The 13,690-nt window shown below is 41.5% G+C and overlaps 1 protein-coding gene across 1 annotated transcript in view; it reads left to right on the forward strand.

Annotated features, from left to right (window-relative positions):
- Window positions 1–13,690, forward strand: part of USH2A (usherin) — a 584,211-nt gene that overhangs the window by 261,683 nt on the left and 308,838 nt on the right. Inside the window, exon 33 of the mRNA XM_070728574.1 lies at window positions 5,748–5,909. Coding sequence (XP_070584675.1) covers window positions 5,748–5,909 — 162 coding nt within the window. The remainder of the gene's footprint in view (window positions 1–5,747; window positions 5,910–13,690) is intronic.

Genomic DNA, 13,690 nt, shown 5'->3' on the forward strand with positions numbered 1-13,690 from the left:
TCTACGGGGACCGAGGGCCCCGCCACCGGGATTACCTTCCTCGGTATTGAATTGGACTCAGAGGTGCAATTTTTGTTTGCCCCTGGTCAAGTCGGCTCAAATCAGGGATCACCTTGGTACGGTTCTGGGGCTGTGGGAAGGTCACTCTTCGGCAGCTCCGGGACCTAGCTGGGATACTTCATTTTGCCCGCCGGGTCGTGGTGCCGGGCAGGGTTTTTCTAAGGGTTACGTACTGCGATGAAGGGGCTCTAGTTGCCCCATTATCGTACCCGCTTAGGTGCAGGGGTCAGGGCTGACCTCTGCGTGTGGCGGAGTTCTTACAACGTTTTAATGGGTTGTCTTTGGAAGCAAGAGCTTCTTTTGGAAGCTGATTTGCAGTTGTGTTCTAGTACGGCATGTACTCGCGCTTTGGGTTGTGTTGGGTGACCAGTGGGCTGGTCTGCGTGGCCTCCTGAATGGGGGCCTCTTCTTTGGTTCAGGGATTTCCCCTTTTGGTAGCTCTCCCCCTTGATAGTGGCTCTAGAGCTTTGGGGTGAGCGGTTTGGGGGGCAGGACTGTGCATTTTGGTGTGACAGCTTAGTGGTTGTTCGTGTTGTGAACGCCCTGTCCTCCAATAGGGACAGGGTCATGCGGCTTGTCCGCCGATTTTTTTTGGGGGGCACAGGTCCTTGTCCCTGACCACACTGTTTTTAGCTAGGCATGTCCCCGGGTTAGATAACGGGGTTGTGAACTGTTTGGGATGGCAGGCAGTATACGGGTTACCCCTATAGCTGGCCTGCCCCATTTGTGTACCTGGCAATATTGGTGTCCAGCTTAGGCAGCGTGGCCTTTCGGTTGGGACTATTTGGTCCAGGTTGGCCGGCTTCGCCTTGTTTAAGGCGGGGGCGGGGTTATGGGTTTTATGGCGTCTTCCGCAGTGTGACGGTGCGGGAAAGTTGGGCCGGGGCCGCATTGCGGGCCGCCGGGTCAATTTGGTGCCTTCCATCTCCTTACTTCAGTAGGTGGGTGCTAGTATGTAGGGTTTGGCCAGGCCAAGTATGGATCCCGCCATTCGGGAACGCTCGTTCTCGGGAGGCGCTGCCACCAGTGCGGTAACGGCCTCTCGATACGGAGGATTCGGGAGGTCACCCGCCGGCGGTCAACGGCCTGTTTTAGGGTACGAACGGCCGTTGAGGGTCTGGGTAAGATCTTAGGCCAGGTTCCTCCTTTGGCCCCTTCTATTCAACCCCGCCAGGACGCGACCGACGGTGTTGCTTGGGGTTAGAGCGCTCCGGACCACTCAGCAACAAGTTGCCATCGGGTGGGGGACCCTGCCGTCGTGGCGGCTGGGTCCTGGCTGTCTGGCTGGGGAGACGGGGTGTGCGGTGGGACGGGCGTTTCCACCGCTATTGCTGGGAGGGCGGCATCCCATTGCTGCGCCCAGGTGGTCCTGGGAGGACGGCATCCCATTGCTACGCCCAGGAGGTGCTGGGAGGGTGACATCACGTTGCTGCGCCCAGTTGGTCCTGGGAGGGCGGCATCCCATTGCTGCGCCCAGGTGGTGTCGGGGGGGCGGCATCCCATTGCTGCGCCCAGTGGGGCTGGGAGGGCGGCATCCCATTGCTGCGCCCAGTCGGTGGCCAGGGGCGGCATCCTATCGTGGCGCTCAGAGGTGTGCTGGGAGGGCGGCATCCCATTGCTGCGCCCAGTTGGTGCTGGGAGGGCGGCATCCCATTGCTGCGCCCAGTTGGGACTGGGAGGGCGGCTTCCCATTGCTGCGCCCAGTCGGTGCCGGGGGTCGGCATCCCATTGCTGCGCCTGGATGTGTGCTGGGAGGGCGGCATTCCATTGCTGCGCCCAGTTGGTGCTGGGAGGGCGGCATCTCATTGCTGCGCCCAGTTAGTGCCGGGGGCGGCATCCCATTGCTGTGCCTGGATGTGTGCTGGGAGGGCGGCATCCCATTGCTGCGCCCAGTTGGTGCTGGGAGGGCGGCATCCCATTGCTGCGCCCAGATGGTACTGGGAGGGCTGCATCCCATTGCGGCGCCCAGGTGGTGGGCCTTGCACTGTGGTGGCAAGGACCGGTGTGGGCCTGGGGGTCGTTTTCGATCTGCCAGGTTCGCGAAGCCTGCGGTGGCTTCGCACGTGCGGCCCTCCACGCAGGTGGTGCGGTCGAGATCCTCTTGGGGATCGCTTGGTGGGACGCCATTTTCCCTTAGGGCCCTTCACCGGGTTAGACGGGGAGTTAAGGCCCGGGTACGGTAGTCAGAAAGTTAGGCGGGGTGGTTGTGGCCCATCCCCGCATCACCATAGATCAGCTGTGGCTTTACCTGGCTGCCGGTCTTCCTCTGGCAGAACGGAGGAACACCATTTTCCCTATTGGACCTGCAGTGTCTCTGCGTGAGCTGGCGCAGATGGAGGGGGGAGTCGGGGGGCCAAGATAGAGATCTGACCCCCGCTCCGTGGCAGGTTAGGGGCGGAAATCTGGGTGGTTTCAGCAACTGCGCGTTCTCCCTTGGGCATCTTTGGGGATGATTGACAGGTTCTCTCCAAGCCCATGGTGGGTGCTACCTGCGTGCTTGGGGGGAACCTGTCTTTGGGTCCCGCTATTGAAGTCCCAGGGTAGGGGTGAGCCGGCGGGACCCCCCTCATGCGAGTGTATGGCAGGGTCTCAGGTGAGGGAGAGGTCCCTCACCTGGACCAGCATCGATTACGCCCATAGTTGCCCAGGAATGTTGACCTTTTACGTCATTTCCGCCCCGGAAGTGTTTCTTTGACCCTGCAGGTCCACTGTTTCCGGGTCATAGTTGAATATGTTGATTTATGCAAATTTATGCTAATTCATGCTAATTTAATTAATAAATTATGCAAATTTATTATAATAAAATGACCCAAGTTTTAAATCCAGCTCTGGTGTCCGAGTCGTTACTCCGTCTCTTCTGCAATATCGCCGGCTGACTTACCGGCCTCACGGCGCTTTTGCGGAAGGGCCGGGCAGACTCGGACCCTTCCTATGGCGGCCGCCATCTTGGTTTCGGCCGAAATCTCGCGAGGCGAGATTTCGGCCGGGATTGCTTAGCCCACGTGGCTGGGCATGACGTTGGGTCCGGGCGGGGCCTGCTGGCCCTATTTAAGGGCAGCAGGCCTGGAAGCAGGCCTTTTCGCCCCGGACCCAACCCGAGAGCAGACACCCACCCGCCCTTCCCTATTTTGCAGTGTGCATAGTGGGTCGCCTTCGGGGGCCGAATGGGAATTTTTTGCAGCCTCGCCCATTAGGCCCGGCTGTTTTTTCGCCCATTCCACACTGGGGAGATGGATGTGCGGTTAGGGGGTGCTTGCATTTAATTAGGTTAATTGGCTTACCTCTGGTCATTTGGGTAGGCAGGTTAGGGGCGGAAATCTGGGTGGTTTCAGCAACTGCGCGTTCTCCCTTGGGCATCTTTGGGGATGATTGACAGGTTCTCTCCAAGCCCATGGTGGGTGCTACCTGCGTGCTTGGGGGGAACCTGTCTTTGGGTCCCGCTATTGAAGTCCCAGGGTAGGGGTGAGCCGGCGGGACCCCCCTCATGCGAGTGTATGGCAGGGTCTCAGGTGAGGGAGAGGTCCCTCACCTGGACCAGCATCGATTACGCCCATAGTTGCCCAGGAATGTTGACCTTTTACGTCATTTCCGCCCCGGAAGTGTTTCTTTGACCCTGCAGGTCCACTGTTTCCGGGTCATAGTTGAATATGTTGATTTATGCAAATTTATGCTAATTCATGCTAATTTAATTAATAAATTATGCAAATTTATTATAATAAAATGACCCAAGTTTTAAATCCAGCTCTGGTGTCCGAGTCGTTACTCCGTCTCTTCTGCAATAGGTAGAGTCCTTTTCACAGTGGTATCGATTGCCCAGAACAGATTTATGCATGGCTGTTTCATAAATTTTATCATCCTCTTTTCGTCTAAATGGGAATTAATTAGCTCAGACTTTAAACACCAGCTCAAATCAATAGGAAATCTTTAGCCCAAACAAGTGATCATGCTTACATGCAAGAAGGAAAGATTAACTCGGGCAAATATTAATATTTACAAGCTTATTTCATAAACATGGAGCATAAGCCATTCTATAAGTTTATATAAGCATTTAGCTGAGCAATAGTAGCTCCATATGTTAAATCAGGTAATCCTACTAACTTCCATCTGACTGGAACACTTTGAAAAGTCCCAGCTGCACTGGAGGCCAAGTTATTCTCTTACCAAGCGCCCATTCTGCAATGTAGTTGTCCCATGGTCTGATTATCAATTTCACAAGCTATGAATCCAATAACTATACTACCTTAGCCTTTTCACACTGTAAGCTCATAGACTTTATACATAATTTGAAACAGTATATTCTGAAAAAAAATATGGAACCAAATAGTTGATGTAGTTAGTTGTTAATTAATCATCTAAATGATTGGAAAACAGTATATATGAAAAAAGTATTTCTTGCATTTTCATTTAGCTAAATGTGAGATTTTTAGAATTTGGAAATATGATATACAATGTGGTACTAAATAGGTGTAAATATTTAAGTTAGCACTTGTGACAGATGATCTTCACACATTTCTAGTTTAACTTGAATGGAGAAGATAGCTATTTGTAAAAAGTTTTTGTTTTATGAATATCTTTGTGATCTCTTCCTAGGTGTCATAGATAGCTCTACTTCAAAATGTACCCTTATATTATCTGTTCAGATAAGTCCTGTTTTGTATTCCTAAATTCAGTTAGTATTTCCAAAAGTATTCTAAATGCCCTCTGAGGTACATCAATAAATTGATAACCTAATGCTTTGCTATAATTTGCCAATATGAATTAGCGTATTTGTGAATCACTGTGAAAAAAAAACTAAGATATAAATTTGTAAATATAGTCAAGCTTAATTATATTTGGAGTCAGTTATTCTAAAATAAACATTTCCTTTCAAATGATAGATATATTCAAACCAGGCATTCTATAAGTGATTGAGAAAATGTATTTATACAAACTTTCTTATATATGTAATGATTTTTTTCTTCAAAAACCCCCCAAAATCCAATAAACCCATGGAGAAAGTAAGTGTTGCCCCTGCGAAGTATTGGACACAAGTCAATGTAAGCTGTTTCTTTTTGGTGCTGCTTATATTGATTTCATAGGGGAAATATCATAAGTTTGACAACAATCATATATTTCGTCTGTAATTTCCCCATTTATCATTTAGCAGGTACATTGTTAACCAATATTGGCTGATGCTATACGAAAAACTTCAGAATGATCAAATTGTCTTCTCAAATTCACCAAGCTGACCCACACTGGGAAAGAGCAAAAGATATCACCAAGTTTAGTGAATGCAACTTTGACTTTTGGGAGAATGTCTTCTTTCTATAGTATGTGTATGCATTTCATTATAACTGCTCATTGTTTTATTTCTTATACAGCGCCTGATCAAATTAGAAAAACAAAATTTATTTTTAAGTGTGATTTAAATAGATGTGGCGAGCCAGTTTGGTCTAATTGTTATGGACAGCTTCAGGCCAGTCACACTCTCTCAGGCCATGGAAAGAAACAATAGTATACCACTTTTGAAAATGTTGCCAAGAGAACTGTAGGGAATGGTCAAGGCAATCACCAGACACTGACACTGAATCAAAGATATCCTCCCTCAAAAAAGAGTTAAACCCCTAAAATCAGTGGTTCTAAATCATACAACTCTTTTGATTATGAAGCATTTGTTTGCTTGCTTGTTTGTTTATTTGTTTATACAGCTCCACAAAATGTCCACCCACCCACAACTGTTTCATTCCCCACATCTTTATCATTGAGTTGGGCTCCTCCAAAAGCACCAAATGGCATAATCACACAGTATATTTTATATATGAATGCTCAACAAATTTATACTGGAAATGAAACCAAGCTTACTGTCAAAGGTGAGTTGTAACCACCTGATATTACCATATAGACTTTTATTTAGATTTACCTGGTTATTCCTTTGGAATTAAACTTCAGATGAGTCAAGTATGGCACATATTAAGCCACTGTTTTCCCATATTAATTAAGTAAAAAGTGAAGGATTTGCTTTTCTCAGATTTAAAAGCAGTTCTCATCTAAGCAGTCCTTTTTCCCCATCTGACCAGTAAATGATTTATACAGACTAATTTAAATATGAGTATATTAATGCAAGAAATTAAGAGATGAAAAGATTATATTTTTCTATTAGCAGGCATTGAATGATGAGTATACATATGTTAGCAACACTGTAAGTGTTCCCTATTACATATATTCAAGAGGAAACTCAGCAATCAAAAAACATTAAGAGCCTCCCTCCTGCTCCCTGTTCCCATAAGTAGTCTAGTAAAGTAATGGCAGAAAATGAAAATAACCAGATAATTCCTAGAAAAGGTCATAGTTAACAACAAAGAACCTTTGGAAATGAGTATTCCATTCTCCATCATTTTATTGCTTCTTTTGTGAAGGCATTTTTTAACAACTTCATTATATGTCCAAGTAAGATGATTATTTAAATCATCAGGGTATGCAGTAACTATCGAGGGTATCATGGAGGCAAAAGGTGACACGTGCATCATGCCAATACTCATAGCAGAATTTATGTACTTCCATCAAGACCATGAGACAATTGATGCACATAATAGAAACATAGAAACATAGAAGACTGACGGCAGAAAAAGACCTCATGGTCCATCTAGTCTGCCCTTATACTATTTCCTGTGTTTTATCTTAGGATGGATATATGTTTATTCCAGGCATGTTTAAATTCAGTTACTGTGGATTTACCAATCACGTCTGCTGGAAGTTTGTTCCAAGGATCTACTACTCTTTCAGTGAAATAATATTTTCTCATGTTGCTTTTGATCTTTCCCCCAACTAACTTCAGATTGTGTCCCCTTGTTCTTGTGTTCACTTTCCTATTACAAACACTTCCCTCCTGAACCTTATTTAACCCTTTAACATATTTAAATGTTTCGATCATGTCTCCCCTTTTCCTTCTGTCCTCCAGACTATACAGATTGAGTTCATTAAGTCTTTCCTGATATGTTTTATGCTTAAGACCTTCCACCATTGTTGTAGCCTGTCTTTGGACCCGTTCAATTTTGTCAATATCTTAATTGTGTCATTTGTGCAATGCCACTATGTAGATTAACTTCTTGGTAGCAGTATTACAGCAATCCACTGCTTTAAGCAACATCACCAAAGACAGAGTCCAGATATTTTTTTAAACGAATTTAGATATTACAAACTCAACTTGAATTAATGAGTTCATTACTGGTTTAAGCAGATAGTGCTTCTGAAATTCATTAATATTGCAGCTCAATATTCGCTTCACACATAAGCCCAAATGAATTCAATTCAATCAGCTTTATTTCAGAGTAGATATGTATAGGGTTGGCTACCTAGAGTGATTCTGATGTGGTTGGTTGGATGGATATATACTTTTCTGTGAAATTGTGGGGTATATGATGTGTCAGTCTTATAAAAAAGAGCACCCAGCAGTGCAGCCTCCCTAGTCACATATAATGCACTTATATGTTCTACAACTAACCAATAAATCTCAATTTTCTAACATGAGATGTTACCTAGGGAGGTAATGAAATAGCTTCCAAATGAAAAACCAAGTTCAAAGAACCCCTACAATCCAACAAAGAGCAATATATACATACATGGCAAATGGAGGCCAACCAAATCTTTCATGTATTGTTTCCAGTAGTTATCATATTCTAACCCTATTCTTATAAAAATAGTCTTATTACTAGTTCATATTTCTGTTATGCTGCAAAATAATTCACTTTCTCACAACAGGTTTTTTTTCAAGTTAAGATCTACTCAACACATATTTACTTGTGTGTTTCTTTAAAATACTTTTAGTACAAATGCTTCAGTCAGGTGACTTACAGCAACAATATGTAATACATAACCTTATAAGAATTAACAAATTATCAAAAATATCAAATAACAAATACAATAAATACAAGTAAAGTAAGCTACAAACACGTCATAAAATGACATTAGAATGATCAAATCACAATGTTTTAACTCTTTGGAGTATCTTATCAATTTTCCTGAAACCAAAAATACAGCTTATATAATCATTTACTCTATGTTTTCCCCACTAGAAACTGTACAGTTTGAAGTATTATTATTGCTTACTATTAACTATTACATCAGTCTGGTATATATCATATTTGTCATTAAGTATGAACGTACGGGCTGCAGTTCACAAATTTACAGTACAGCATTTCAATTTATTTTTAACATTAGAGACATTGCATAATATACCATATGTGTGCATGCCCAAATATTAGCCTTTGTTGTTAATGCTGGTAAAATTCATAAAATATATAGTTTTAAGATGGTCTTCTTTAAGATTATTTTAAAGTGCTTAAGGATTTGAGCAGAGAGCAGAATTACAGAATAATCATTAACGAATCCAGCAGGATTTCAAAGATTGAAGGACCCATGCCATCATACATTCTGGTCGTTAATATATTGTTGACTTTCTTGTTCTAGCATGCTTTTGTTTCTTCGCTCTTTTCTGATAAGAATAAAAACTTAAGAAAATTTTAAGCACTCATGATACACTTCATGTGTCATGAAAAAATCATGGATAGACACCTGTTGTCTTTGCGAGTGTGGTGGTTATAGGATTCTTAACTTCCATTCAGACCTTGACAGTGTAACTGTAGTATTTCCAAAACAACTGAATCAGAGAAAATTCTCAGATTATTACCGAGTAATCCAGTTTCCTGGATTGAGTAGGTTGCAGTTTTATTCTTGTTTATCCTGTGACAAAGCATTTCTTTGGAGTTAAACAATGACCTAGAACAATCAAAAACGCCTTTTGAAATTGGGCCCGTTTACTTGAGATAATTTTACAAAGATTTGTTTGTATCAGTTAATCAGAGGAACTATTCTCACACCACTATTCATACAGAAAAGAATAAATGTTAAACTAAGCAATCTAAAGTTTTAAGCCGTTAACAATAGGATCTTGTATATGTTTTTGTGTGTGATAAATATGCTTAAACCCTCAGACTACAGCCTAATTGGATTATACTCCACATTTTAATCTCATGAAAATCCAGAAATTCCTCTAAAATCCTCACAGAGCATTCAAAATTGAGTTAGGGATAGAGATTAAGCAGCCTGGCTGGTATGAGGTGAGAGTTTGAATATTCTTTTGTCAAGTGACTAAATCCTGAATCACAAAGGAAATTAAACTTGCTTTGCATACATGGCAGACAGGCAAGGTTAAGTTGATCAGACCTTTGAAATCTTGGCAGTAGAATGCATTTTTATTATAAGAACCTAGGCAAACTAAATGATGGTATTAGCATGACTGGCTTTACATTACAGGTGTCTTCAGCATAATATTTCCACAATTATGGCTTCTAGCCAGGAGGTTACCTAGGGGTAGCAACTGATTCAGTTTTTAATTTTCCTTGGTGCTGTTTTGGATCACCACTTCAGCCACATGGACCAAGGCAAGCATCTGCCTTGAATCTTGGCAAGGAGCTGTTTTCTTGGCAGCTGCTGATAGGAGTTAGATAGTGATGCTGGTGTCTGCTGTTGGCATCTGCTCACACAACTCTCCTCCCACCCCCTCCAGCAACACAGAAAGCTTAATTTGGTTAGTTGCCCTGATTTGATATCCCACTTTATTTGATTGGTCCTAAACTGACCGCAATTGAGTTTGTTGAACAAGATGCAGCTCATGTTCTATTCATGCAAGTCTTTATACATATAGCATTCCTGCGTTTGTAGTTGATATGGAGCATTTCACAATACATTCTGTTAAAATATCTTGCCAGGCACATCCCATAAGCTACTGGTGTAGTGGGTCACTATTGACACTGAAAAATGAGTCCAGTTAGAGAACCCCCTGAAGGCTCTTGATGTATACTATAATAAATAGTGCACAGTTTAAGTCAAACTTTTTCATTCTGTATTCAAAGGTAATGGATTTTCAGTAACCATAGTAACCTTGGTTTATTTCTAGATAAATACATGAGGTATATACATTTTGGTTTTATTTTTGAATATAAACTACCACATTATGTATTTCTAATAATATGAGAAATAGGATATAGGGTCACATAATGACAGTTCAAACTAGTATGCATTATTCTTCTGGAAAAAAATAAATATTTATCAAATGTATAGACGCAATTAATATTCCTCCCTCCAGGTTTTTCTATATTCTTGTACAATCATTTATCTTCTTCTTTGCAAGACCCCCATCAATCTTTTCTGTGTGCGGGTGTTCATATGCCTTTTGCCCCATGTCTTCTACAAATCTGGAAACAAAGCTGGTTGTAATTTTGTATTTAAAATTATAACAATGCCTATTGTCAGAGTTATATTTTCCTGGTCATATCCAATCCAATTTGCCATGTTTAAATCTCTGTACCTGATGATGTAGCTCAGAGGCAGGAATAGGTTTGGTTGGTGGATTGTCCATTCTGTCTACCAATCTTCTTGCCTAAATTTTAAATGCAGTGCTGAAAACCACAAAGCATCTTTGCTGTGGTAGTACAGTGGTTGAAAGTGCACTACTGCAGACTACTTCTGCTGACTGCCAGCTGCTTGCAGTTTGGCAGTTCAAATCTCACCAGGCTCAAGATTGACTCAGTCTTCCATTTTTCTGAGGTCAGTCAAATGAAGGGCCAGATTTTGGGGGGCAACCTCCTGATTTTATAAATTGCTTAGAGAGGGCTATAAAGCACTGTGAGGTAGTATATAGAAGTATTATTACTATTGCTATTTAGTTCTGACAATTTTTTTGTGTCCCAGATACCACTCGTTTCATGGATTGTCTTCAATTCCTTTCTTGTTTGGACTTATCCAAACAATAATGAGTTTGGGGTTTAATTTCCTCTATTGGAAGGGGCAGTAGGAAGATATATTATTGATTCCATGATCATATCAAAACTTTAATTGTTTGTTGTATTCTTTTTTGCTATGCATTATTTTTATTATATTTTGTAATGCATTATCTTTAACTAGAACCAAATGCTTGCCTGCTTATTTATTTATTTATTTATTTATTGTTTGTTTGTTTGTTTGTTTCTTCATTCATTAATTCATTCATTCATTCATTGGATTTATATGCCGTCCCTCTCTGGGGACGCGGGGCAGCTTACAGCATATAAAAGAACAATACAAAATTTCCTAAATCCAATCTTTAAACTAAAACTAACAATCTAATACCCCAATTTATTAAAAAATCAGTCACTCTCCTTCTAACAAACTAAACATATGTTCCATTCATCGGCAGCGTCTGGTATCTAATGTCCCCTGCCCTGTTGGCACAAGTGGGTCTTCAGACTCTTGCAGATGGTAAGGAGGGTGGGGGCAGAACGAATCTCTGGGGGGAGCTTATTCCAGAGGGCTGGAGCCCCCACAGAGAAGGCTCTTCCCCTAGGCCCCACCAAGTGACATTGTCTAATTGATGGGACCTAGAGAAGGCCGACTATGTGGGACCTAACCAGTCGCTGGGGCTCATGCAGCAGAAGATGGTCCCATAAGTAATCTGGTCCAATGCCATGTAAGGCTTATATAATATGGCAAAGCTATTCAAGGACTACAAATATGGTATATTTGTCCTATAAAATGCTAACATTTTTGGATTTACATCAAACTGCATCTTAGATTCCAAAAATGTGGGAGATAATAGGAAACCAAAAGAACTTACTATATTACCGGTATAATGTTTTCTGTAAGCAGGCAGCAATACTTAAGAAAGAAAATTAAACCAGAAGTTCACTTTATAACTTTTGGGTAATTTGGATTTCAAAAATTTAGAATAATTTAGAAAATTAGAGAATATTTGCAATGAGCATTTTTCTACAACATTATTCTCTTCTCAGTTGAAATATATTATGTTTTTGAAGCTTTTGAATCAGATTTAGGACAGATTGCAATATTTTCAAAGAAATACTTTTGACAGATTTAAGAAATTGCCTATGCTTAAAAAACTCTTTGCACAAAGTAGCTGTTTCTGCACAGCATGCTAACTTGGTTTATTGAACTATAGCTTAATGAATTAACCAGATGGTTCGTTCATACAACATGGCAAATTTGTGAACTGTATTTTAGACTAGTGTTCAGCTAGTATGTCTGTGATTAAATATGATTAAAACAAAATTAAAATGCAGTATATGTTCAGGTTTAAATGTATAAGTTTAATAGCTACCTATCCTATAAAACTACAATAGAAGCACACATGTGGCAAACATTACTTTTAGAATTGCTCTGCAATTGCTAAGGAATGGAAGCAACTAATTTTAGCGATTACTATGGAATGAAAGGAACAAATATTAGAGAATAAGTATGGTAAATTCTAGTTTGAGTTGTTGTTGGGAAATATGATCTAGGTAAATTTAGTCTAAAATGCAGACTGATTTATATTCCTAAAGACAAAAAAAAAGTATGATAGCAAGCATGTACTTAACCCACACTCCCCCCCCCCTTAAATCATGAGTTGAATTTGAGACCCATCCATTAAAATAAGTCATAGTTTGGTAAAATAATAATTAAAAAAAAACAGAAAATTGGGTGAATCATAAGATTACACGTAATATGAAGTTTCAGTGACAGATTATTAATATTGAAGATAGTTTCAGTGGCAGAAAGAAAAAATGAAGACCCCTTTTTTTCTTAAAACATTTGAATATGTCTTTGTCTTAATATTGACATGCTCAGTTTTAAAATGAGAAAGAATATAAAGGGAAGCAAAGTAAATTAGACTTTGATATAAGAGGCTGCTGCTATTGTTTCAGCCTCCTAGATCTAGTGACTTAATCAGAAGCAGAAAATGAGCCAAATTCTCAACACAAATGGCTAGCTTTTCCAGTGGCTTCAAGGGTGATTTGCGTCCTTCAGCAGTAAGTGGAAACTTCCATATAACCTGCAATATTATTCCTCCTATGCCTCACAGGAGAATACTGTTAAATGTTAAATCGTAGGACAAGTAATAAACTGCATTGCTTTTGGGGGTCTCCTACATCTGCTGGTTGTGTTGCCATAATTCATTACCATCCTAGACCAGGTAGAATCCCTTGTGCTGCTGTGTGATACACCTGTAATGCTCAGTTACAGCCCAGGGGTTAACAGCCAAGCAACAATAATTATCGTGCTATATAGGTCACCATTTTTGTAATATCCATAATGTGCTCCTTCAGACCGCTGGCATCATTCAAATACAGTTTTAGCTGCATTTTATACTGCCGTTCGTTCTTACAAAGTTCTGCATTAATGTATTTGCCACTGACAGTATTTCTAGGGACATCTGAGGCCAGAAGTACATTCAGAGCAGTAGAGAAGGGAGCACTCCGCAAAGCCGGGCTGCAAATGCAAATGCTGCGACAATGGTGCCCACACATGTCTGCGCAACGTGTGGCAGAACATTTCGTGCCCATATAGGCCTTACCAGCCATCTGCGGACACATTGTGTACAGCCCACAACCCATTAGATGTCAAGGTCCTCCTTGAATACGATGGGCGAACATCATTTCTAGGGTCATGGAAACACAGGAAATGTTACTTCAGAAAATATTAAGAATTGCCCTACCATGGAAATTTAGTTTACAACTGTTGTGGTTGGCTCTGGACCAGCTCCTGCTCCAAGGACTGTGGAGGTTGATGTGGGAGAATCTTCACATTATCAGAGGCCAGTTTTACTGCCAACAGCTTC

This window comes from Erythrolamprus reginae, chromosome 1, assembly GCF_031021105.1.
Source record: "Erythrolamprus reginae isolate rEryReg1 chromosome 1, rEryReg1.hap1, whole genome shotgun sequence".
Classification (NCBI taxonomy): domain Eukaryota; kingdom Metazoa; phylum Chordata; class Lepidosauria; order Squamata; family Dipsadidae; genus Erythrolamprus; species Erythrolamprus reginae.